Source organism: Monomorium pharaonis, chromosome 8 (assembly GCF_013373865.1).
Source record: "Monomorium pharaonis isolate MP-MQ-018 chromosome 8, ASM1337386v2, whole genome shotgun sequence".
In the NCBI taxonomy this organism is placed as follows: domain Eukaryota; kingdom Metazoa; phylum Arthropoda; class Insecta; order Hymenoptera; family Formicidae; genus Monomorium; species Monomorium pharaonis.
In genome coordinates this window covers 19141541-19167030 of record NC_050474.1, presented here as the reverse complement: position 1 = coordinate 19167030, position 25490 = coordinate 19141541, and the positions used below count along the sequence as shown (strand labels likewise).

The window sequence follows — 25490 nt, the reverse complement described above, 5'->3', positions numbered from 1 at the left end:
CCTCGAGCACGTTAACCGGTATTGTTTCTCGGTATTCTCGCCCTCTGCCGTGACGCGTCTCGCGGAGAGAAGCGTGTCGACGTAAAAAGCCACCACGGGGCCACCGTGTCCGTCACGCCGATTTCGGAGCGCCTCGCCGAATTGAATCGCTGATCGGACACGTGGGCGATAATTTAGCCGGAACGCAGCGATTACCGATATTTGCAGCTGATAAAATGTGATATAATGTCGGCCGGCTGATAACGTAAATGGTTAATAAAGCATAACGAGGGCGACGGACGCTGCTTATTAAAGCAGCTCGACGCCGAGTGCCGCGCCGCGCTGCAGTGGTGGAACCCTGATCGACCGAATTCGAATGTAGTTAATTGAATGGAAAAATTATGGGACGTAATTATTACAACAAAAGTGTTAATATAATATATCAGTAAGAGATAGGCGGGCGCTAAAACGTCAAAAGTGGATATCGAGTTATCGGTTATTCGGAGTTCTTTCGCGGCGTTGGTGCTAACCGAGCCTCTGTTAATTTCTAAAAACTGTAAAAATTGCTGAATGTCAATGAGGAAAAAAAAAGTGACAATCCGACAGAGGAGACTGTGACAGGTCGGAGCGGTGGGAGGAACGAAACGTCCGTCGCGTGTTTCAACGTAAATATCTCGAGGGGGGGGGGGGGAGTGCAGGCAGAGCTGCCGATACTGAAAATATAAATCCGCTAATATATCGAGAGATTAGCGTTCGGACAGTAGCTCGATAGTCCGCCGTGGATCAGACCCAAAGCCGGTATCACCCTGCGCCTCTCCCCTTCTCTCCCTTCAAAAATTCTTTTTCTCGTTATTCTTTGCGCCTTTCGTCGATTTGTTTGACTACCGAATTTCCACAACTATATATTTTACGAAAAAAAAAAAGAAGACAATTTTTAATGTGACATATAAGAAAAGTCTTAAATAAGTGTAATATTTTTCTCAAACTTTTGCTACTATATTTATTTGTAGTATCGTTATTAAGTATAATTTTTGCTGATTTCAAGATTGATATTTTTCTCGCTTTTATTTGATAAAGGTTAATTGTTTACGCGCGTTATCATTTCTCTATCTACCGTGAAATACACACGCGGCTCTCCCTTTCGCGTATAACACGTGATCAACGCGCCCGAGCCGAGTCGGGGTGAGGAGGGCGCCTAGGATAGTGAGTTAAGGGATGCGCGTCCATTTTTTCTCGTAACAATAATTCGTCGTTATCAAATAACGACGCTTGCGTACGTTGGGCTCGCCGTGCGAGCCGGCTTTACCAAATGCCGACCGATAAATGCCGACGAAATAAAATTTTACTGCCGAATAATATCCGAGCGCGCGAGAGAGAGTTTGTCGCTATTGAATTCCCGGGCCGTTTCGTAACGGCGCTTCTGCGGTGCCGCCGGAGCCGCCTATTCCACTTTTCGCGCCGTTTTATCGCACGTATACGCGGATTTCTACCGCCGACTCTTTGTCTTTTTTACCCGCTACCTTTCCGCCCCTCTTCACTGCCAAGAGTAATGTCTCGTGTTTTTAATTTTACTTTATTATATTCAATTTTTGCGAAATAAAATAATGTAATAACGATGAGGAATTATCGGTATATTCGACATTAGTAAATTCAGTAGACGCAGGAATAAATCGCGGCAAATAGCAAAATTTTTTAATCAAGCAATAAAGGGATCAAGATAAAATGTTGTTAAACTCGACGACTTATTAAACTATTGGCAGAAAAAAATTAATGGCGTGCGGTACGAAGGATCTATTTGTAATATTGGCGATATAAATTAGTGTAAAAGTTATAATTTGAAATCTGAGGAGTTTTTAAAAGTATATGCTAAATATAAATTATGAACTTATCAAACAAAAATCTTTGCAAATGAATATTTTTATCTCCAAGAGAAAAGTGTGGTATTTGTCACTAATTGGAATTGATAAAATTATCATATTAATAAATAATGAAAAGCTATTTTTATAATTATTATTTTTATAATGTTAATAATAATAATTTTATGTTTATAGTTTTATTAACTATGAAAACATTTTACTATAAATTATGGTAATTTCAAATATTAATTTAATAAAATATAAAAATATATATGATAATAAAAAAAAATAAACATTTTTGTATAATAAATACAATTGTAATTATAATAAATTTAACTTTTTTTTCAACATTTACTTGCTATTTACACAGTAATAATAACCGGTAATTACAATTTGCTTTATTAAAACAACTATAAACATATATTTGGCATCAAAAAATGACTATAAATTATAATTACGATAATTGCAATTATTTTTTCTCTCAATCGAACTAAAGTGTTAGTTATTGTTTTATATATAATCAAGAATATATAAAGTCTTCTTTAATGAATTCGATAATTTTGAGTATACATAATTTGTTCACAAAAGAAATATTGTAAGTTTAATTTCGTCGAGGAAAATGTATTCATCTTTATTTTAAAATATTGATTTTTCTGATTCGAGAGGAAAAATTATTGGATAGAGAATAATAGTACTTTCAAATTAAGAATTAGAATTTTTATACTATTATCGAAACAGTTATATATTATGCTCTTTAGATGATTATAATATTGAAAGAAAAATATAATATCTTGCTGTGAAATTTAAGAAAATCAATCTCTTTAAAGAAGATTTTACGTTCTCGCATATAAAACAACGTTTAAACTAATACTAATTTCTTTCTGTGTACGCTCCAACGAACATGCTGTTAATTCAATCGTCTTCGCCCTTAACCCTCTGAGCTGTGCGCATCCATATCTACGTTTATTTCTTCAAGTTCGGTCATCTCCGTCTTCGGGGAGATATTGTGGCGCGGAATGGAGCATCAGAGTGCACGGTGCGCCGAGAATAATGTTAATGAAATACAGATACGATCTCCGCGCGGGGAGAGCGTGTCGCTGTCAATGGCGAACTATTGTCGTCGCGCATCCGAGTCCTCCGCGTCCTCCTCGCGAACGTCGGCGCAGCTAAATGTTCGCGCGTTCGTCGGTCACGATTTTAAGAAGCGCACAGTTCCTCCCTTTCGATCGTTCGCGCCGGCGACGGGGAGCAACGACGCGCTCGTCGCAGTCTTGGCTGAGTGTAGGAAATAACGGCGGGGAAACGGCGGAAATGGAAGACCGGAGTCTCGCGCGCGCGATGACGGGGTCAATAGTTTCGCCGGCGCCGATTTACTCACTGGGGAGAGCGTCTGCCAAATAACGTGTAAACCACCGGAGGGCTCCTCGAGAAGGTTACGTACGCCTATTCGCTCGCGCGATATTTCGCGAAGATTATGAAGATCGCGGCGGCATTTAATAGCGCACGAGTGGAGGAAAGTGTTCGCGAAAGTAATGCGAAATTGATCCGGCGGCGGAACAGCCGGAACGGTTTTACGATTGGCGTCTTGTTCCAGGAAGCCTCTCTGTTTCTAATCTGAGAATTAAGTTACGAGAGAAAGTAAGTAGATCGTGGGATTAAATGGCGTCGTAAGTCTGTTTGAAATAACGCATTTGAAATCGTGGCGGCGGCAATAAGGATCGAATAATTGTGTCACTTATTCTACGGGGGGGAGGGGGGAGGGGCGCAGGTGAAAGTCCCTGTTTCTTTCTAGCAGAGCGCGTTATTAATGCATTATTAATAATGCACTCTCGATTCGACACTCGCGTAAATTATTAATAATGCATACATTAGCTCGTCGTTCCGCCTGGATAATAAACGTCGCGTAGCGACCCAACCCTCCCGATAGAAGGGAGTTCGTTCTCCTCCCGCCTCGAGAACGCACTGACTCACTGACTGATTTTTTTCAAAAGCAGTCTAATTAAGGGGTGGCTGACACAAAACGTTAATTAATGCACTCAAAAACCAAGTGCCATTAAAGGAAGAAAGTGGGACGGGGAAGTGGTGACGGGGAAGGGGGGGAGGGCAGCCGAAGACTAGCGAGACTAGCAAGAGAGAAATTACTGGTGCGGCTGCTGCTCGTAAAGCACGAGCGAGACGTCGCGACGCCCGCGACGCACCGAAGAGAGACGCCAACATCCTTTCGGGGTGAGGGGTGTCGGAAGGAGACAAGAGATAGAGATTATACAGGGTGACTCTCAATCCTCACGCCGGGTGAAAAGAGAAAACGGTAGTGCCAGCGAGTCAATATTAAAAATTTTGATTCTGACATATTAGACTTCTCGAAGTGCGAAAGTAATAGAAACTTCATATTTTAATGCCAAAATTTCGTGATCGTAAATCATTGTCTTGGGATAAAAAGTTGCATTTTAATTTTTTGATTAAAAGTTCCCTTTTAAATTACGTAAAATGTAACACGTAAAAAAATTTAATTATTTTTTTTTTTAAATAAATAATTTGTTATTTCGTTATCAATCTAAATCAAATAACTAACGCGAGTTAATTTAATAAATTATTCACTTGAGTTTTACGTGCTACTTACTTCGCAAGCATCTTAAATCTTTGCATGCGTATTCGCTCGCGACTAAGGAATTAATATTTAATGGATTCGATTAAAATTTTAAAAGCCTCAAGACCGTTACCCGAAAATCAGAAAGTTATGAAATCACTTTTTGATCAAATTTTCAACAACAGCATCGTTCGAAAAATCATCAATTTGCATTTAAGGAAAGAGCACAGAATTTTGTGGAACACCCCGTGAATAAAGAAAATAGAACGAGAAAAGGGAACAGAAGAAGTGAAAGAAAAAGAGAGAGAGAGAGAGAGAGAGAGAGAGAGAGAGTAGAGGAAAGGGGCTTAAAAGTTGAAGCGAAAGCACCAGAGTAGACCCCGTTCGGAGCGGACGAAAGCAACCAGCAGGCAATTCCTAACGGGTGGAAAGATATGCAAATGCGCGCGAGGGAGACCGCGGCGGGTAATGCCTGCCTGCCTGCCTGCCTGCCTACCTGGGCCGTAGCTGGGCGCAATAATCATTAAAAACTAAAACGCGTGTTCCTATCCTCCCCGTTGTGTGCGCGCGAGCGCGAAGAGCGGAACGGAGCGGCGGGAAGGGAAGCCGGAGCGACGCGGCGCGGCGCGTCGACCGGGGGACCAAACTTGGGTCGAGCTTAGGAAGTTGGAGCTCTCGGGGAGGAAAGCTCCCGGTGCGCAGGGGCTTGGCGCTAATTTCGCAGTCGTGCGGCGAGGGTAGCGCGCCGTATCGGGATAGGGTACCTTTGGGAGTGTCGTAGGTATGTACGTACGCATATACGTACCCGTAAGAGCGAGAGATCGATTATGAATGTACGTCGTTAGGCGGTTTCTTCGGCGTCTCTCGTGTGCGTGCGACGTATAATATAACGTTGAGATAAATCGCAAACGGAGAAAAATGACGGCGCGAATCTGAAGGTGCGGATTAGGAGAGACCGAGGGAGGGCAAAAAAAAAGTACGTTTCCCTAATTTCAAAGTTAAATACGATTGAGCGAGCGATATATTTAGCGGAGCTAAGAACGTTTCGAACAGTGAGGCCGGTACAATCGTCCGCTACAATAGAGAAACGAGTTGGTTTTTGCGATGCTCCGTATCCCTGCGAGGGGGAGAAGAATCGATGGTGATCTTCGAAGATTGTAAATTACATTTCTAAGTGCAAACGTAGATCAAAGCTTCGGATTCGCGTTACAATCGCAACCGCGTGATTCGAAATAGACGGATGAGGTGAAGCTGAGTTAGCTCAATGCCGGAATTAATAGAGGGAGAAAACAGAGGAGTGCGCGCTCTTCTAGCGCTACGGAGGAACCATTAGCTCGATTGAATGATTAAGCGACGCTGTTAGCGATTTGCCCCTAATTAGATCGACGAAAAACAGGCGACTGAGCTACGGGAATGTCGAACTGCCTATTTCATTTAACGATTTTTGTACATTAAAAAATTATAAGAACTTCTTCGCGCGCTTTCCCGAATTTGTACTCGCCTCTGGCTTTTTTTTTTCGGGTGAATTTCTTTGAAGAAAAAAAAAATGGGTGTCTCCATTAGCATAGCACTGGTCGTAAGAAAGGGTCAAAAGCTCGGCGAAACTCGAGTCCAGAGTTTTAGAATCGAAACACGGGAACGCATCGGCCGAGGCATTAAAGCGGCCAGCTCCCGGGGAACTTCATTTAAGAGTCCTTGTTTATAAACTGAAACAGGACGCGGCGGAATATAATTCCGCTTCTAATTACCCAGAGTGCTTTGCTTCTTTCACGGAAACCGGGCCGTCCCGCCCGCCGCCGGCCGTGGAGCCCGGCCGGCAAAAGTTTCGTCCGTCGAAGAAGGTCGACGATAATGAGAAAATTCGATCGCACGCCGGTCCAGATCGGACGATTGCACTGCGTCCGGCGCCATAAGTAAAAAACCTAATAAATAGCCGGAAGAAGGACGGAGACACGGACGCGCGGGAGGGAGCGGGGGCGAGCTACGGGGGAGCGAGAGGAAGATAGAGAGAGAGAGAGAGAAAAGGAGGAGACGAGGAGCGGAACGAGGATGGGGGGTGGCGAGTCCCTGATAATTAAGACCGTTAAAGAGAAAACGAGCGAGCGAGAGGCAGAGCGGCCGCTTTCTCGGTCGGCACGGTACATCCTTGCATCCTCGAGATAGCTAATTAATTTAATTACCGCCTTCGCCAGATTTACCTCTCGGCTTGCTCCTGCTGCTGCTGCTGCTCGTCGTCGCGTTACGCCACCGCGCCGACGCCCGCCGTTCTCTGGTCGACGAGAACGATTCACGTTTCACGGCTGCGGGATAACAATTCGCCCGAAACTCGCGCATCGCTAACCACCCGGGATGATTCGACTCAGTTACGTGTACATTACTAGGTGCCCCAGTGTCGCAGACTAAATTTCTGCGTAAAGCGAATAGATTTATTTTTTTATTTTTTTACGTTGGACACATTGATCTCTTCTTTATAGATTTTAGATTTATATTTGCATAGAAAAAAAAAAGAATATTCTTAAGCAATGATAAGTAAAAGATAATTAATAAGAATATTCTCTTGTTTTAAAAAATTTTATTGAAATGAGATTATGTAATGTGAAAAATTGTATATTAGGTTTATTATGAGGAACATACTTTTGTTATTCGATAATAATTTTCACGAGTTGAGAGAAAAAGAATGGGAAATATAATACCTTCGCAAATCAAGAATTAGAATGTTTTAATGCTACAAAAAATTAATCTTACTATTAAAATTTGTAATAAATATTTTAAGATAGTTATCAGAAGAAAGAGAAAATATTCTCTGTCTCTTAAAGATAATCATCACTTACTATAAGGAAAAAAGTAAATTATATGATCGCTTTTTTAACATAAGAATGTTATTTTCTGCGTGTTCTGCATATAATAATTATAATTATATAGTGTTGTTTATATAATTCATATAATATTAAAACAAAAATATATTGCTTAAGATTGTGAAATTCTTTAAAGAAGACCATACATTATTGCTTATAAAACAGTGATTGCGTTTAGAATACACTAGTTTTGACTTTTTGTTTACAAAATACATCTAGTGAATGATGGATATCGATTTTTTGGCGACTTCTCCTGAAGAATGAGAATTCTTTTACACTTCGTGAAAAATATAAAATAAATTGTTTTAATAGCGTGGAGAAGAAAGAGGGATTTTGAAACAAGAAACAACTTTGGAAGTGATTTTATTCCCTTTCCAAGTACACAGGAAGACGTGCGTGTGTTTCCGTAAAAAATCTCGAGATCGATTTTTCACCGCGTTACCGCGCTACCTGACAAAGTAAAAAACGCAACCGAAGCATCCGGGGCGAGCGATTGGTATTTCGAGCGAACGCCCGTGACGCGTACGGGATCGTATAACGAGCGGTAACGGCCTGGCCAGGGACCGGCCCGTTAAATTTAATGTTTATCGACAATAGCGGCCGTAAAATTTAATTAATCTAAAACTGATTATGAGCAGCGGGATGGTTGGCAGAACGCTGATTCCATCGGCGGCGATCGGCCCATAAGCCCCGCGCGGATGGCCAACCATAACCCTTCGAGTACATTTTACTTCACTCCGCGGACCTGACGCGGCAGACGGCGCGGCGGGATAACGATCCGATCGATTCACCGCCCTCGTCATCGGGGGAGGCCTACGTCGATTTAATCGACATCTACGCGGAATGATCGGCGACTCCTGCAAATGCGGGATTTATTACGCTGTTTCTAGATTGATTATAAAATTTATTTATGGAAATTACGTCACGCGCCGTTCCCGAGATCCGGAACGAGCGCGACGATAGATCGAATCGAGCCGCTATCGTCTCGCCTCTTACTAATTCCGGTGGCCTACCAGCCGTAATGTCCCCAACGTGCTCCCCGGGGTGACGTGAAGGCGTTCCCTTTAACGACGACGAATCGAGCCGCAAGATAGGCGATAATCTTACCGCGATTACGCTAAGGAGACCGAATAATTACGTGCGGGCAATTCGATTTTAGACCCCGTCCCCTCGGTCCCCCGCGTTAAAATAGTTCCTGGTGCCTCGCCTCTCGTTGTCAACCGATAAACCAACCGGAATCCAGCGGCGGTCATTTCAATCGGTCCTCGATCGGAGCGTTTTGAGTCTCGCATAGTAATCTCGATAACATCGTGGATTTATTGAAAGGGAGCGGCCCGTTAAAACCGCGATCGTTTCAAAGCTGAAAGTTCCAAAGCCGCGGCTATAAATTCGATCATTTTCTCGAACTGACGAGGCGCATTTCACTCCTTAACGCCGCCCCGGCGAAGAACTTGGTGAAAGCGCCCGGCCGGCACGTAGCGGGTGTTAAAATTAACGACGCAGTAACAAAGTATTGTAAGACGGCCGGACGCGGGCCACGTGCTCGTGCCGCGCACGCAGTTTCGGCCGGACCGGCGCGGAGCGGCCGGCAGAAAGAATGACTGTTATACTGCCGAGCCGCGCGGCCTCGCGGTGATCAAAATCAAATGTTTCCGAAGTAGCCGGGATTCGCGAACGCGAGCGGAAAATCTACGATTGGGAGGGAGGATCACCCGAAGTGAATAGACCGGCGACGGCGACGGCGGCGGCGGCGGCGGCTTCGAAGGGCTCGTAAGCCGTTTGCCCTTATCGCCCATCGTCCGTTAAGAGCCCTTGGGTACACCGGAGGGATACGCGCGCGCCTCGTAGAAGACAGAGGAAACGAGGTATTCCAGGATCGTTAAGGGCACGAACTGCAAGAAACAGCGAAACGTGCACTCGCGCGAGATATAGCTACAGCTCGCCTCCTCGAGACCCGAGGAGGAGGGGGAACCGGTGGTCTGGTCTTCCCGAAAATTACGTCTGTCGTAGCGCAGACGACGACGCTTACCTCCACGATGGATTCGGAGTTGATCTCGTCCCGCTTTATATTGTATCTTTGCGGATGATACGGGTAATTTCTGTTCAGCGAGACGGAAACGAGGACGATAGTTTCTCGCTAATACGCGACGTATAAGCTCGAGGAAGTGTGCGCATATATACGTACATACATATTTGCGAGAGAAGAAAAGGGGTGGAAGAGAGAGAAAGAGAGAGAGAGTAGCGCGAGAAAAAAATTTGTCCTTCGAGGAAGCGCGACGGGGTATAGGAGAGAGGAGAGGGGGGAGGGGGTGGAAAATGCGGTGGAAAAAATCTCGAAGCCAGGTGACAGTGAAAAAGTTGGAGCGACCATTTGGATCGTAATACGCGGTAATGCCGGTACTTAGCGGAGTATAAATAAGCGTTAAATCCGTGCTTAGGAGCCTTAATCTGTATTTTTTCCCGAGATGCTTGCTGGAATATATTATCACCCGAGGGACCTTATCGCGGATGGCGATAATGGCGCTAACGCGCGCATATATACTTATATATATATATATATATATATATATATATATATACATGTACTTAGGTGTATATAGTGACGCGGGAACTTCTTAAAGGAATAGACGAGGAATGGAGTCCTCCTCTTGTGGAAAATCTCCCTTTTCCGACGCATCCACTTTATCGAGCCTAATACGGGAGCCTTCGTAAACAGTATTAATGTCCCGCCGGAGCATCCAGCATTATTCTTATTCTCCAATAGAGACCTATAATTTCTTATAAGACGGGAGAAAATAATGACGTAGCTTGGAAAAATTAAGAGCTACTGGGGAGTCAAAGTCGCGGATGTGAGTGAATATGGTTGGTGAGTAACGCACTTTTTTTTTTTCAAATCTGTACCTAACTGTAATGGGACCTACAACTTCCCAGACAACACGCGCACCTAACGTCTCGAAGACAATTTCAGAAACTTTGAAAACTTTCTTAGAATTTTAGACTTTAGTGCAACCTTCTTGCTAATTATATTTCCTTGATACTTGGTCGACTTGCGCGGCTTAAAATCTTGAATTCTCTTCGAAATATTGAAAATTTTCGAAAATAATAAAATCCTCGAGATGCATTTAGTAATGATATTGTTTGAAATACTTGATTGCTATAAACAAATACAATAATAATAAAATTATAATAATAATTACAAAACGTTCGGTTTGTTATAATTACTTTAGGTTTTTAGAAATTATTTTTTTAGAAATTATCAAAAGCTTTGGTAAAACAATTTTAACTAATCGTAAGGTAATTATAACGAAATAATAATGTAACGAAATGCTTATAATTATCACCAAATGCTTTGTTGTTATTATTGTATTTGTTTCTAGCAATCAAGTATTTGAAAGAACATCTAAATAAATTATTAAATGCATCTCATAGGTTACCAAGGATTTTTTTCAGTATATACATACATGTAGTAAATCTTGTACATGTTCATCAAGAATAATTATATAAAACTTTCGACATATCGAAATTCTTATTGAAATTGTGTATACATTAAATTATTGACCGAATTGTTACAAGTTCCGGTAATGAGAAGCAGTATATCCATCTACATTTTCAAAAATATGTACGAAACTTCGTCGTGGAGATGTGCTTTACGTATAGATTTAAGTTGGGAACGTGGGAGGTGATCCACGTTGGTTGCTAACGACCGTCGCCAGACCGGGGTTGTTAACTGCTGCTGGGTTCGGTCGTCCTGGTGGATGTGGTGTCTCTTCCACGTGGGAGCGAGGTTTCGCGGGAGGAGGGAGAGTGGAAAAGAGCCACCCCCGGCTCGGTGATGGCGGGGAGAGGAATGGCTAAGCTATTCGGAACAATGTCTTGTTAGGCGGTTTGCTTTGAGGTAATCGCCGGGAAGACCCCGGCAGTCGTTAGACTTTCCCTCGTGGACCTGTTTGTTTCGCGGATAATTGCCCACCGATACTCGACTCTAGTCCCTCGTAAAATCCGTGAACGGTCTTCTCTCCCCGCCGTCTTCGGGGGTTGAAGGAACAGTGACGAATGAGCGGGCGGATAAGCAGAGCGAGGGAGAGCGAGGAACGCGGACTACTTCACTTACGAACAATAAAATCTGCGGCAGGAAGTTGGAGCGGTTTTCGTGCAGTGATGCAATTATCCAGTGAAATATTTAATTCCTGCACAAGAGCGCATTCAAAAAAAAAAAAGAGAGAGAAATTTTCAAGATTTTTTGTAGAATATTTTTGCCAATATTAAATTTTAATTAATATTTGTAAAAAATGTAACGTAAAACCATGAAGTAAGGGATCTTAATTTTATCTTGAGTAAACGTTTTGTTATGGAAAATGGTGTCGAGAGCAGAAAACTTCCTCGAGTAGTTTTGAGATCCAAAAGCATTCGCTTACATTATAATGATCAAATATCGCCTCGATTTTCGAGAGAGAGCTCAATGAACTTCGAGAGACATTACGAAGCGGCATAAATATTCGACTGCCAGACCTCGGCGCTTAAGACAGTTAGCACCGTCGAGACTATTAATACGCATCGGTAGATCGTTAGTCCGTGTATATTCCCAAGGGTAATATTCTTAGTTTGTCTCACAGTCCTCGCCGTGTCCTCGCGCGTGAGGTCCTCCGCAGCAGCCAGCGACCGGTTATCCTACCCGTTGCGTCTACCCTGCACGCGAATGGTGCTTGGTAATACGATAAACGAGACTTCGGAGATTTCGGGGTAAGGAAGTTGGAGCCTTAACGTCCCTTTCGTTCCTGCTTACGCGTGATTATCCGGTCGACGTGATAATTTTATTCAAAGGCATGTAAACGAACAGTAAAATCTCAATTCTCTATTAGTTCTCTATCGTCCTGCGCATTTCTCGTCCGAGTTTAGATGGGTATTTGCGTCTTAAGTGTACTATTTTTTTTTATTTTTTTTTTCGTAGTACACAAATTTTACTCTTTTTTTAAAAATGAAAAATTGATGAAACCACAAGATTAATTAAAATTTAATATCAATAGAATTATCGCGTTTCAGGAATAAAAAGGAGTCGAGTGGGATAATAAAAACGGAAGGTTCAATTTCTAAATCCACTTCGGCAAATTATTTATTACTGATTTATATGCAAATTCGATGTTGAATTTCCCAAATCGAATCCACGTTTGGATTTACCCTCGAAATATTTTACGATAGGTCTGAGACGCGGCCCGTATAATATAATATAATATACGGCCACCAATATACGGCACGATGAAAATATCGGACAATTACAATATACATTTATAGGCTTACGCGCGATCGAAGCTCGCATAATTATAATTTTCTACAAGCGCGCCCGCGGAAATCCGGCAAACGGAATATTACAAGCATCGAGCATGTAGCTCGGACTTCATCACTGATTTATGTAACCGCGATATAACGATGCTATTATATCGGACATAGAAACGCACATCGTTGCTGCATTGATTATCAGGAAATAGTATGCAACGATTTAATATGTACATCATTCGATCGATCCCTCCCCCTCCCCTCTCTCTCTCTCTCGCTCTCGCGTGCGCAGCAATTATTTCCACATTATTCTACATCGTATATCCCGTTGTTGTGTTCTAAGTCTGCATATATGCCGATGTAAATGCCGATGGATTAACTATAGCAACGCGCTGCCATGATCGACGTAAACGTATATAATAAACATGTTTATTAGCCCTTTGATGTATTATCAATTTCCACCTTATGCGATAGCACCGCACAATGCAATTTGGATAATTATCAAATGTTCATGTCACCTCAAATCTCAATAAGTTAATATGAGCAAAATTGCAGGCCCGTGTATTAGATGAAATTACACGTTTGGAGGGACGGGCTTCTTATCATTGTTCTCTCCCGTGCCATACGTACCGAGGAAATTAAAAGAGATATTAAGTCGCGGGGTTATCGCGAGCCGCGCGGCCTGCGCGATCGATCTTCCCGATGTGCTCTCCCGAAATAAAATCTCGCTCGCGCGATCTGCGTCACGAGCTCGGGTTTGGACGGCGAAATCGGGGCGCGAAAAACGAGATTCCGTAAATAATTTGGCGGCGCAGGCGTCGGACGTCGTCTGGGACGATAAGGGAGCGCGAGGGAGAAGGACGACGACAGACGGCCATTAATAAAGCGCGAAATCCAACGGTCATGCGCCAATCAGCGGCCGTGACAGTAGCCACGACGTAACAAGTATTTCCCATCAGCGCATTCCGCATGCAAGGATCACCATCCCGGATCGCAAAACGACCTCTTCTACGTTGATTAGCGGCGATCCGCGCGGCCCGTCCCTTTTCCGATCTCGGGATTAACCGTCATACCGACACTGCCGATAGTCCAAGCTGGAGCTGAGATCGAGAGAAAGAGCATTCGAAAACGCGTATATGATTTGATAGGAATAACTCAAAAATTAAACTTATTGAGATGTTTTTTTTTTATTAAAGAGCTTTCAATTTTCTACGGAATTAACTACAAACTTTATACTATTATTTATTTACATTTTATAAAAATCACCTTTGATTTTTTTTTTAAATTTATTGCCATCGTTTTATTAATTTTTATAGTATATTTTATTTTAGTTTATTCTCGTGGAAAGTTTTCGAAACATAATGCTGTTTAGTTAGATCACCTGCAATTTTTGAAAAACCATTACACGCACGAATGGTCAGACTGTAATAGTTCCATATGTTAATACCTTGTACCTTTGAAACTAGTTTTTTATTGCAAATATATAATATTGCTAATATGCGTAAAAACTGTCTATAAAAGATTTTTGTATTCAATTTATTCTGATGTCTATAATGAATAAAAGTTTACCGAGTTTCACTTTAAATCTTTTTATTCTCTTTAGAGCATCTGGAATTGAATAAAGAGCTTTCGTCATTTATTCCTTTTCTAAAAATTCAATGTGCTTAGAATTCCTTCTATAATAATAATTGATTGCTAGAAAGAGCTCGAAAGAATGTTTCGATATATTTATGAAAAAAATCAATCTCAGATCGACCAAGGATTTTATAATAAAAAGGACTTTTGACAATTTTAGGATTGTACAACATATTACATTTTTTTAAATATTAAAATACTTCACTGTATTTTATTACGTAGACAATATGTATCGTTTTATTAAAAGAATTAAGAGTGTGTATTTATAATTTTGGTGCTATTGGTGCACTTGTATGGTTGGTCTACGTCGAAGGAAGTAAATTTAGCGATGTCGCGACCTAATTAGAATATCGCAGACGTATCGACCCGAATTCATCTTGCAAGACGCAGTTGCCGCGTGCTATTCAGTTCTTCGGGGAAAGGTCACACGGGCGAGCGTTTCGGAACGAAAAAGATGACGACCAAATAGCCCCCATGGAATCTCCTTTCCGAAATTTCCTTCATAAACCTTCGGCTGCGTTTCTCCTCTCTGCGTTATCGCCGTATCGCTATTCACCACCGATCCCTCGGCACCCCCGATCTCCCCCGCGTGCCCACGCACGCGTGAACACACGTGACAATACCGCAACACACCCTAAATATCGAAGTAGATTTCCCGTGTCTTGATATGATTAATGCTTCACTCTCAGAAGATAAAAAGTGAAAGGAGGGAGGGAAGGGGAGAAAACGATGGGACGCGGCGAATGAGAAGGTCGGCCAAGAAAGCGGGGGGTAGAAAAAGCAAACAACGGGAGAACAGAGGAGATCGTGATGGAAGATTAGCCGCGAAAACGATCGGTATAGAGAAGGACGTTAATTTTTATATTAAAAAATTGAAACATTATGGCTTATAAATTGCAACGAGTCTTAATTGTATATTCGCGAGTTTTTCCTTCTTATTTTTTTTTTTAATTTTCTTAATCACACGGCATCTAACTTTGCGCCTTAGCGTCCTCTGAATTCATCTCGGAGGGAGAAGGGACAGGACGTGAATTAAAAAAAAGGTATCAGTGAAAAAACGAAGAAAAGGAAGAGGCGAGGTGAACGTGATGGGGGCGGGGGGAGGGAAGGATCATCGACGCGACGGAAGGGCGGAGGAAGAACTGCAAGAGCGCGACGGAGAAGGGAATCGTTTTGCGGGGGCCGCCGGTGGTCTCGGCCGTCGTACACTGCAAATCCCCGTCAACCGCATTCAATTACGATGTTATCGCGAATACAGATGACGGTTATTTCCTTCGGTACACCCTATACATAACGCGCGGCCCTACGGCGTCGGCTCCCGAACCAAAAGGCCGTTCGTCGGAGGCTCCCGTCCGCGTTGCACGGCCTTACGTACTAACGACCAAACCGTGTGATTGTTTCAGGATGTTTCCTGAACGCGGCCTGAAACTCGATTCTCGCCGACGATATTAAGCGATTCCCTCACTCCCCGCCTCTCCGTTCGCTGGTGAACGGAGTTCATCTCGTATAAAGTTGTTAATTATTTTCTTTTTTTTATTGAAAAAGTATAACGCCGACCAAGTGGATATTTTGTAAGAATTGCGTTTACGTTTATGAAAAATAGATTAATCTTACATTGACTTACTTTGAGGCCTTCACGTAATCTGGATAGAACCGTTGTGCGATTGCAACTTAAGTACATGATAAGCGTTTTAATTAACTTTTACCCTTTTCACTTTTTTTACAAAATGTTCTATTTTTCTTTCATGTTTCACATTTTATTGTTTACACCTAATAAATTTCGGGGGAACATTCAGTTTCGCAATCATCTCGCCACTTCGACAATGCGCCTTCGAACTTCGAACCGATGAATTCGCAGAAGTTGTTGCCGGAGTTCGACGTCAGGTCCTCTTAATGTTTTCGAGGCGATAAAACTTGAAATACGACTGCCGGCCGCGCCAAGGGACCTCGTTCGTCCGGAGGATGTGCGGATCATAACCGCGAAATGCATCCCCGCGTGTATCCGTGTCGCAATAGCGTTTTCCAAGAAAATCTCCGCAAACTCGTCAAACACTCGGCGTTCCTCTTCATTATATCTACATCGCACTCTCGAAACGACGGGCGTTTCTGGCGGGAGAATGTCGATACGCGAGAGGAACGCCAGGCGGAGATGCCTCGAACAGGCAAAAAATGGACGAAGTAGATTAATTAGAGTCTCTCGCCCTCTTTTTTTACTCTCTCTCTTTCTTTCTCCCTCTCTCGAAACGCGTTGGAAAGAGACAGCGAAAGCAGATGAGAAGAGAAAGAGAGAAAGAGAGAGAGAGAGAGCAAGGGTGCAGGGGAGCAAAGGCGGCGGAATGGCCCGGGGGTGAGCTTTTTGCCGAACACATAATGCATAGCGAAGGATGACACCCTTATCTCGTGATCTTTAATTCCGTGAGTCGCCGCGAGGGGGTTGCCGCCGCGTCGTCATTTGTCGGTTGCACTGCGACGGAATGGGGGGATGAACGAGGGGGGGAGAGGGAGTAGAAAGGGAAAGGACGGGTCCGCTGGCCGGGCGGATAAAACCGCCACCGCTGTTAACATCACCGTCGGATACGAGAAAGGGCGGGAGGGGTGGAAGGGTGAAGGGGGCGGTTGGAAATTGCCTTGGCTGATTTCATTTCGGGCCAGATTATTTTAAGGGGTTCTGTTCTCCCTTTCGTTCCTAGTCTCGCGCCGCCCTTGGCCCCCGCTCGCCCCCCCGTCTGCCTTCGACGTGATTAATGCGACTCTGGACGTGGACGCTGACGATGCTGGTGGTGGTAACGGTGCTGGGGTTGTAGTGGTGCTCGGTAGTTCGAGGGTCGAGATGACGAGTCGCGGCTACTCGCGCGACGCCGGATTAATTCGCCCGAGCACGCACCGGAAGCGGCCCGAGATTGTTAACCCCTTCCGGCCCGAACGCATTAAAAGTGGATATTATTTTTGATAGCATCTTCGCCGATGAATAGCGCGGCGTACGAATTAAAACAACTTCTGGGGCCGTTCCCCAGAAAAATTAATTAAAGTCAACGGAGCCACCTAACGCCGCTATCTTCGAACTGCATCGCGTAATTTATTACGACGTTGAAGTTTATTAACCCGAAAGTGTGATTTTCAACTGGAAAAAAAAAATCAATGGCGTTACGTGCCCGATGTAATTACGCACATGCACGTACGCACACGTGTATACCTTTCTCTCTTTTCAATCGTAAAACCAAACGAGATACATCAAACAAAGCGACTTCGTGATGTTTTGCGTTGCCATAAGCTCCGACCGAACAGTTAATTACGGAGCATTTTATTTAGACCGCGTAACAATTTTTTTTTTTTCCATCGCAAATGACGGATGTAACGCGCGTGACGCGTCCGATTACGGATCGCTCGACGGGCGATTCTATAAAAATGAAACAGCCCATCGAGCGAAACGACCTCGTAACGCAATCGCAGCGGCATAAGTTTTCAGTTATGGGCTCGGCTCCGCGCCGTAACGGAGCCGCCCGGCCGTTTTCGGAGGCGCGTATCCGCGAGTTTTAAGGAGTTCCACGTCCCATTATAAAGTCTTCACCCGCGCATAATAACATTCGGCTCCGCGGCCTGGCGGGCATTAGGGAAATCGCGTTTCCACCCTTCTCGTATTAGCTCCGGCGCCACGCGAAAGAGAGCGAGCCGTTCTCTTGCCAACCCCCCGCCCCCCCCTCCTTTTCGTTTCCTCCATACTGCGTCGAAATACTGGGACCCTCCATTGGATCGGATAAGATCTTCCTGACACGCTGGGACTTACCTCGATGTCGACTCCTCCTCGACGGCGAAACAGACAGATTGTCGGACCGGAAGAGGGACGCGAAGAAGAGGGAGATAGTGTGATGGTGAGGGTGAAGAGGCGAGGACGCGGTCCCGAATGCGGAACGCGCGCGGGATCTGCCGGTATCTGTCGAAAGTCTGTTGCACAGACTCCTCCTCTCGACTGGAAATGAAAAACGCTCTTGGAATACACCAGGTTGTATTTATAAGAATGTTATATTTTCTCGGTAGTAATGGGAGCTGCCGCCCTCCCCCCTCGCGAGGGGGGGACGGGCGGTCCGTAATTATTATTAATAGAGCCCTATGTAAGTGATATTATATACAGATGGATAAAAAACGGGAAAGTGTCGTCCCCGGTCGTCTTCTCCGTCCTACGTAGGGAGACAATGTCCTTTTCGCCTCGTGCTGCTTGCGCCTCTGTCGTCCTCCGACCTGTGTCCTCCCCCTCCGCCGTGTCGCAGGACCTTTGTACTAACGCGGTGCGACAGTCGTCGGGTCCGAAACCGTTGTTTGTCCCTCGATAATTTACAAGTGTTTCCATGATGAATCAATTTCCCGTCACGCGTACTTTCTCTCGCATGCCAAACGGACAGGTGATTATAGCTCCGTTCACAGATTCACAGTAGTTAATCTTCTCTTTTTTTTTTTCAAAAATAACTGTAATGATAATTTTCGATCCAGTTCGGCATAAAATAAATCAAGATTACGTAGAGTATCCGCGAGATAAACAAATTGTTGCTGCCGTTACTGGCTACGACACGGATGAGAGAAGTGGTGTAGTAGTGTAGCATTACAGTTATTTTCAAGCGCAACCGGCCGCGAACGAGAGAAAGCCCGGATGTGACGCGCGAGAATGAGACGGACCGGCGTTTCCGGCGCGTCGCGGGAAATTGCTCACAGTTAATAGCGTTACGAGCTCGCAGTTAATAACGCGCCGCGGCGGCAAGCGCGTTTCCGTCGGTCTCCTTTTCGGCTTCTCCGTACGTTTACGAACGTGTGCCGTTTTTTTTGGCGTTTTGGTATAGATAAGCGCGCCGCCTGTATTTTTGGCATTGAAGCGTTAAAGCTAAGTGACTAAGCCCCACGCTCTGCTCCGACAGGAGCAGCTCGAACAACGGCGGATTACGGAATGCTTGACAGTCCCTTTCCTCCCCTTCCTCCTCTCGCCGTAAATCACTTTGAGCCTCGCTACTTCGACATCGTCAATGAAAATGAAAAATTAAGATGATATTGTCAATGGGTGAACAATCGATAGAATATTAAAAAAGTAATATCCTTTTTTTTTTGAGTACCGTTTTACGAAACTGTCCGCCTGTTTCGGAGGACCAAGCGATCCGAATTCACCGTTGCCCCTCGCTATCCTCACGAAGATTCGTCGATAGAGCTTACGAAAAGTAATTCGCCGTGTGACACGTAATTCGGGCTGTCTAAAACTGAATCTCTCCGCGGCGCTTTTCGCCCCCGGGGGGGTTCTTAAACCTAATGTCTTTAATTTAATCTTTGGTATCGGCTGTCGCCGTAACGCCGTAACGCCGTAACGCCGATCGCGCGCATCCGACTCGCGACGTAACGACACAACGGAAATTTCACGAGACTAGAAGGGCCACGAGGGGAGGGGAATTCAACCGGTGGCTACCGGGGCGACGGGAAATTTTAACGTGGATTCTCTCTTTAAACGAATATCCCGAGGAGAGTCGGGGAGGGTATCACGTTTTTTTTTTCCCCCGATCTTCCAATTCCGAAGGATGCGTGTAAAAGATGACTGTCGTCTTGCTTCGTCCGTTTCCCCCTTTTTTTTTCGTGGCTGTAAAACGCGAAGATCACGGGGGCATCTACGGCACGTGTTACAGAACCCCCCGCGTTCCCCTTTCGCGCGCCTCTCGTTAAGGTTCTCCCTCCTCTCCTCTCCTTTCGAATCCGGCGCTCCTTGCGTCCTCACGCGTGGACGACGGCGGTATCACGAGCGGGACAAGAGTCATCTCGGTGGGAGTGCGTATACTGGTAATTGTTTCGTTCTCTCTCATTCTCTCTCTCTCTCTCTTTCTTTCACGGAGTCGAATACGACACAGATATATTTACAGGCGACTCCGCCGCTCGCGCAAGCATACGCAATTTTCGCACTCGCGCAGAATCACATTCGCTTCCGTCTCGCTAGAGAAATATATCTTACACGAATTATCTAATTTATTCTTGTGTGTGTGTGTGTGTGTGTGTGTTTTTCGTACCTCACAAGACACGTATGCGCATCAGCAAACAACGCAAAAGTCTGAGAGACGCCTGTGAAAGACGTCCGGAGAATTTTACGACGTCATTTAAACATTTGCGTTGCCCGGAAGGGATGTGTACATTTGTATACATGTGTGGGTGTGTGTGTGTGTGTGTTTCAGTGTATCTGTATGCCTGTGGTAAATACGGTGTGTCGAGCTCCAGCTCGCGCCGCGCGTTCTGTTCTACACTGTATTAACATTATCTTCCATTAGATTTGTGTCCATTTTCCACGATCACAGTGATTCCAATCTCTCCGTCACTTAGTCCTCGAGGTCTCGGATTCCGCTTCGCGAAGCGGCTTGTCCGATCCCTCGTTTGACGTTTCCCTCCCTTCCCCGATTAACGTCCGATCTCTAGTTCTTTCTCTCTATCGTCCCTTTTTTGTTCGTCCCATCATTCTCAGCGGTGCAACGTATACCTTTCTTCTATCTACCTCTCTTTCTCTCTCTCTCTCAACTGTCCGGAAAATCCACGTTCCACGAGCGAAGAGAATCCCCGTTAGCTTTTAGTAACCGCTGAGACACCTGAGCTTCTTCAGAGGCGGCGAGGCCTCGTTTCAGCTGGTCGGCGCCTGCATGGACATCGGGGGTGGCTTCACGGGCCCGAGGGCGGGCCCGGACAAGCCGTTGTTGTTCATGTCGCCCGGCGCCCTCGGTCCGCCGACCCCTATAGTCGTCCCATTCATCGTCGGCGTGCCTGACATTTGACCCTGAAGTCATGAAAGATTTACGAAACGTGACATAACTCTCACGTTCCGATTGTCGCAAACTTCAGTTGCTAAAAATTTTAAGGGAAAAGCCCACTTCTCCCTCTCGCGCGCGAAAAGATTGCCTCGCTTACACATAAAAGATTATAATTATTAACGATAAGGGGGGAAAAAACAAAATAAATATAAATGCTATGGTATTTAATTTATCTTACTGTTCTACAACGATAATTTTTTCATTTACATCGCACTGTGGATATACTCGAATTTGTTTTATCGACCAAACTCGTTTAGGCAGTTTGTTGGCACTTACGTTGGGCACGTGATTGTGCTGGGCCACCGGCTGCCCCAGACCTTGATGAGCTTGGAGCGGATTGTGTCCCGGGTGCATATTCTGGCTCGGGGGCGTTGGTGTAGGAGGGAGCTGCCTTTTGATGTATGCTAATGAGGCGGGCGACTGTAACGCCATATTAGCGAACGCTAGCCTCTCCTCGTAGTCGTACTCGCAGAGGATCTTGTTCTCGCACAAGTAAAACCGATCGCCTACGCAAAACCTGTAAGTAAAAAATGGAAACACGTTGTGTCAAAGGGACGCAGACCGCTGCGACCGATTCGCTTTGATGTTTCGCAAGTTACCGGAATTTTATTCTCCGACGCGCCGATAATTACATCGAAGACCCAATCGAAGACACTCGCGGAGAAAGAAGTTAATCCTCAACGTCATTAGAAATGTAAAAAGACAGATTGGTGCGCGTCAGTTCGTCGGGACGTTAACCGCGAGATTTACCCGGCTCGTCGCTCCGGAAAGACTTAGCGGAGAGACCCCGGCAAAAAGAAACAACGATTAACAAATGAGGCTCGTTCGTTATTCCAAATCCGATCGATCGTTCGGCGCGAGGAGGGTAAGGGTGGAAGGGAAAGAAAGAGCGCGGCGAGGACGGAAGGGAGGCGGCACGAAAAAGAAGTTCCGCTGGATAACGAGCATATCGTAACGCATATCGAACAAATAATTATTACCAAGGGGGGGGGGGAGGAAGAGGGAGGAAAGGAAGGGAGGAGCCGCCCTCTGTCCGCGAGAGCAGCCTCGTATCCGCTTTGATCCCGGCTAGAGGAAATACGAGAGCGAAATACGAGAGCACACGGCGGCGGCATGGCGTCGCTCTCTGGGTCTGGCTCGGGATAGATACTCTCATAATCGCACGGCAAATAGAATTATCGCGTTGCTGCGCGCGTGGCCGTTGCTGGCAGCAAGCGCGCGCGGGTTACATGCCGGGTTTCGCTCGTTTCCCCCATTATACGCGTCGTCTGCTAAATGACGCCACACTCCAATCGGATACCTATCCCTCTCGCTTTCCCCTCGCGTTCTCCTCTATACAACCCTTTCTCTCTGTCTCTCTCTCACTCTCTTTCTCTCTCGTTTTCTCGATATAGCGGCCGGTCGCTCTATTAGACTTTTAATCCGGATTTGCCTAATTATTTTTACACCGATTAACTGCATGGAAAATACATGGCTTGCGCGGTAGGAACGTCGTGCAAGGTTTTTCTTGGAAAAATTAAATTATTTACTTAGTGCGCCATGAGATTTTTCTTCTGAAATAGACACGAATTATTTTTTAATGTTATCCGTGTTTTATCAAACAGTAATGGAGAATACGATACGATGAATCAATGGAGATTTTTCTTTGTTTTTTTTTTGTACGGAGTATAATTATAACGGATATAATTATAACGTTTTGCCTATCAAATCGCGACACGTCAGAAGTAAAACGCGGACAAAGTTAAAACAATAAACGCGAATTAAACGAATTAATTGAAATAATGCTTGTCGTTATCGTAATCGATATTCCTACTGCGTTTCATCATACGTGCGCGATACAATCGACGGAAGCGTATTTGTATTTTACCATTAATCATTTCCCATTAATCTCGGGGTGGTTTGAGAGAGCGGCGCGGGGAGAGAGAGAGAGGGGGGGGAATGAGGGGAGAGAAAAAAAGAATTAATATCCGGGCCTCCAACGGCAATACTCCCGACGAGGTTTAAACGAAAATAATCCTTGTAACGCTTCGAAATAACCTTTTTCGGCCATCTGGCTAGAGGCAGATACTGTGTCGTAATTGCGCGGGCAATGGAATTATCGCGTTGCACGAGCGCAGTCATTCCCGGGGCCCTCCATTATGCGCGCGCGAATAATGCCGCGCAAAACCCGATCCTTTCTCGCGAAAACGGCGCAAATGTCTGTCGCGGAATGATATCAGCGAGCACGCCGCGCCCCGTAATTTTCCACCTACAGCTGCGGCCCCCTAGGTATTTTTACACCCCGGCCGTGCGATACGTCGCGACCGGTCTGAAATCAGCGTGACGACGAGGAATATTAGGAGACGTGGGCGAATATTTTATTCGGGTCAGCCATACACTCGAAGCTAGTAAAATACTAGGCGAAATTTCGATTTAAAATCAAAACTAAAAACACGTATCATTGAGGCATTATTATCATCATCATGATTTCAATTAATATTAATGACAATTTAAAAAAAGAATATAGAGTAAATTATCAGAATCGGAAATATTTTTTAATTCAAGATTAATCTAATCGCAGAAAAAAATGTGGTGGAACTTACACTGAAAAAAACGTCATATTGCGACTATTGTTAAGTAAAACATTTGTAGCCAGGAATATAATTATTATAGTAAATGTTCATAATAATTGTTGTATGGTACAACTTACTATATTCAAATCTCTATTTTGGTCTCAAAAGTTATATAGGTGTTATGAGAACTTTAATATAATTTAAACAAACTCTAATTTATATTATTGAATAACTATAAAAATGATAAGAAATTATAATGATATTATGGTTACCGCCATTATTGTTTTCTTTCGGTGTACATGATATAGAATGAAGTCTAAATGCCGCAGAGACACGTGAGGAGACCTCGCAAAGATGCGTTTCGCCTCGGGCAAAATACGAAGATGCATTTCACTCGCGACTCGTCGCGAGCGAAACATTAAAATCGCGGTCGGGTGCAAGGCCCTTTTTTACACAAAGTTTTAATTTTTATCGTATCGGAGCTCATCGCGGTAACACGGCTCGCGCGCGAGCCAAGTCGTAAACGTTTGAAACTTGATTTATCTCTCTCGCTCCGCGTTCATCGCAATGAGAACAAATTCGCCACCGTGCGAACGCTTTATTACAGAGCACGAGCGCGCGCGTATCCAGCACGCCCGCACCTACGTAATTGGCGCAATTCCGTAAGTGTTTCCATTCAATTTTCTTTTTATTACGTGCTCGCCAGCCGCCCTTGCCGCCCGCCACGTCGCACGCGTATTCTCTCCCTTTCCCGTCCCTTTCCCCGCGCGTCGCGGGATACATCACGTTGTTTACGGCCGTTTTGACACGTTTCACGGCACCCGGGAGTCCGCGACGCGTTGCAATTTCTTCAGCTTTTGAAAGTACAAGGGAGGGGAAGGGGTCGTTGGTCGGAGGATACCGCGTATGTAGTCGTCAGGAAGTACCAAGAGTCTACGAGCCGCCGATTACAAATCCGTTTTCGCAAAACTCAACAGGATCGCTTCAAAGGATCGTTATCGTCATCGATATCGCGTCGCGAGTACATGGGAGACGACATCCGAGAGAGATCGAGTTGGCGAATCGTGTCCGTCCGCGCGGAGGGTGGTAGTTGGCGAAGGGAGAGTGCGAAGGAATAAAGTCGCGCGCGAGACGGCGACTTCTCGGGTCTGCATGGAAAATTTCAATCTGGACGACGCTCGGATAACTCGGTTGAATCTTTAACGAGGGTAGCCCGGCTGTGCCTCGGACAACGGGGGAGCGGGGAGAAGATCGAGAGACCGGGGCGAGGCGAAAGGCGAAGGGATGCGCGCACGAAGACGACGTTGCCGGTCGATGTGGCGGAAAGGCGACACTGCGATTCAATAAATGATACCGCCGGTGGCAATGCGTGTGACCCCGTTAGAGAAAGGCACTTTACGGGGACCGTCCCGACGACGTGGCCGTAGCCCTCAAAGAGTAATACCGTCCTCTTTGCGCGCGAGCTTCGGCGCATCAAAGTTTCAGCGGAGAGAGAAAGAGAGAGAGAGAGAGAGAGAACCTCGTCGCCTCGCGCGTCTCGCCAGTTCCTCAGATAAAATCTTTATTCGACGCATCGCGGCGTGAATCGCGGAAATTGCGGGCCGAGTGTCGAGCCGGCAGTATGCACACATACACACACACACACGTACATACGAGCGCAATCCGGATGTCTCCTCGAAACAGATAACCGCCGCGCGTTGATTCTATCGCGTATAATGAAAAAAGTGCGAGCGATAACGTGCGATGTTACACGCGTTACAATCGCATGATATGACCAATTAATACCATTTTCAGAAAAAAAAAAAAAAAAAAAAAAAATAGAGAAACATAAGGACACTTTACGTTTACAGTTTTGTGTTGCAAATAGCAGTTATCCACGAACGAGTTGTTTGCAATTTCGCCACGGCGAGCTACCAAATCCAAGTCGCGGAGGCGAAAGT

The 25490-nt window shown here is 45.0% G+C and overlaps 2 protein-coding genes across 5 annotated transcripts in view; one reads left to right on the top strand and one right to left on the bottom strand.

Annotated features, from left to right (window-relative positions):
* Positions 1-25490, top strand: part of LOC118646898 — a 260967-nt gene that overhangs the window by 128093 nt on the left and 107384 nt on the right. The gene's annotated exons all lie outside the window — the stretch shown is intronic.
* LOC105837287 (LIM domain only protein 3) overlaps positions 18170-25490 on the bottom strand; it is a 61214-nt gene continuing 53893 nt past the window's right edge. For both annotated transcript variants that reach the window (XM_036290812.1, XM_028189997.2), the window contains exons 4-5: positions 21275-21515; positions 18170-20964 (exon numbers count right to left, since the gene is read on the bottom strand). In XM_036290812.1, coding sequence (XP_036146705.1) covers positions 20812-20964; positions 21275-21515 — 394 coding nt within the window. In that variant the 3' untranslated portion in view covers positions 18170-20811. The remainder of the gene's footprint in view (positions 20965-21274; positions 21516-25490) is intronic.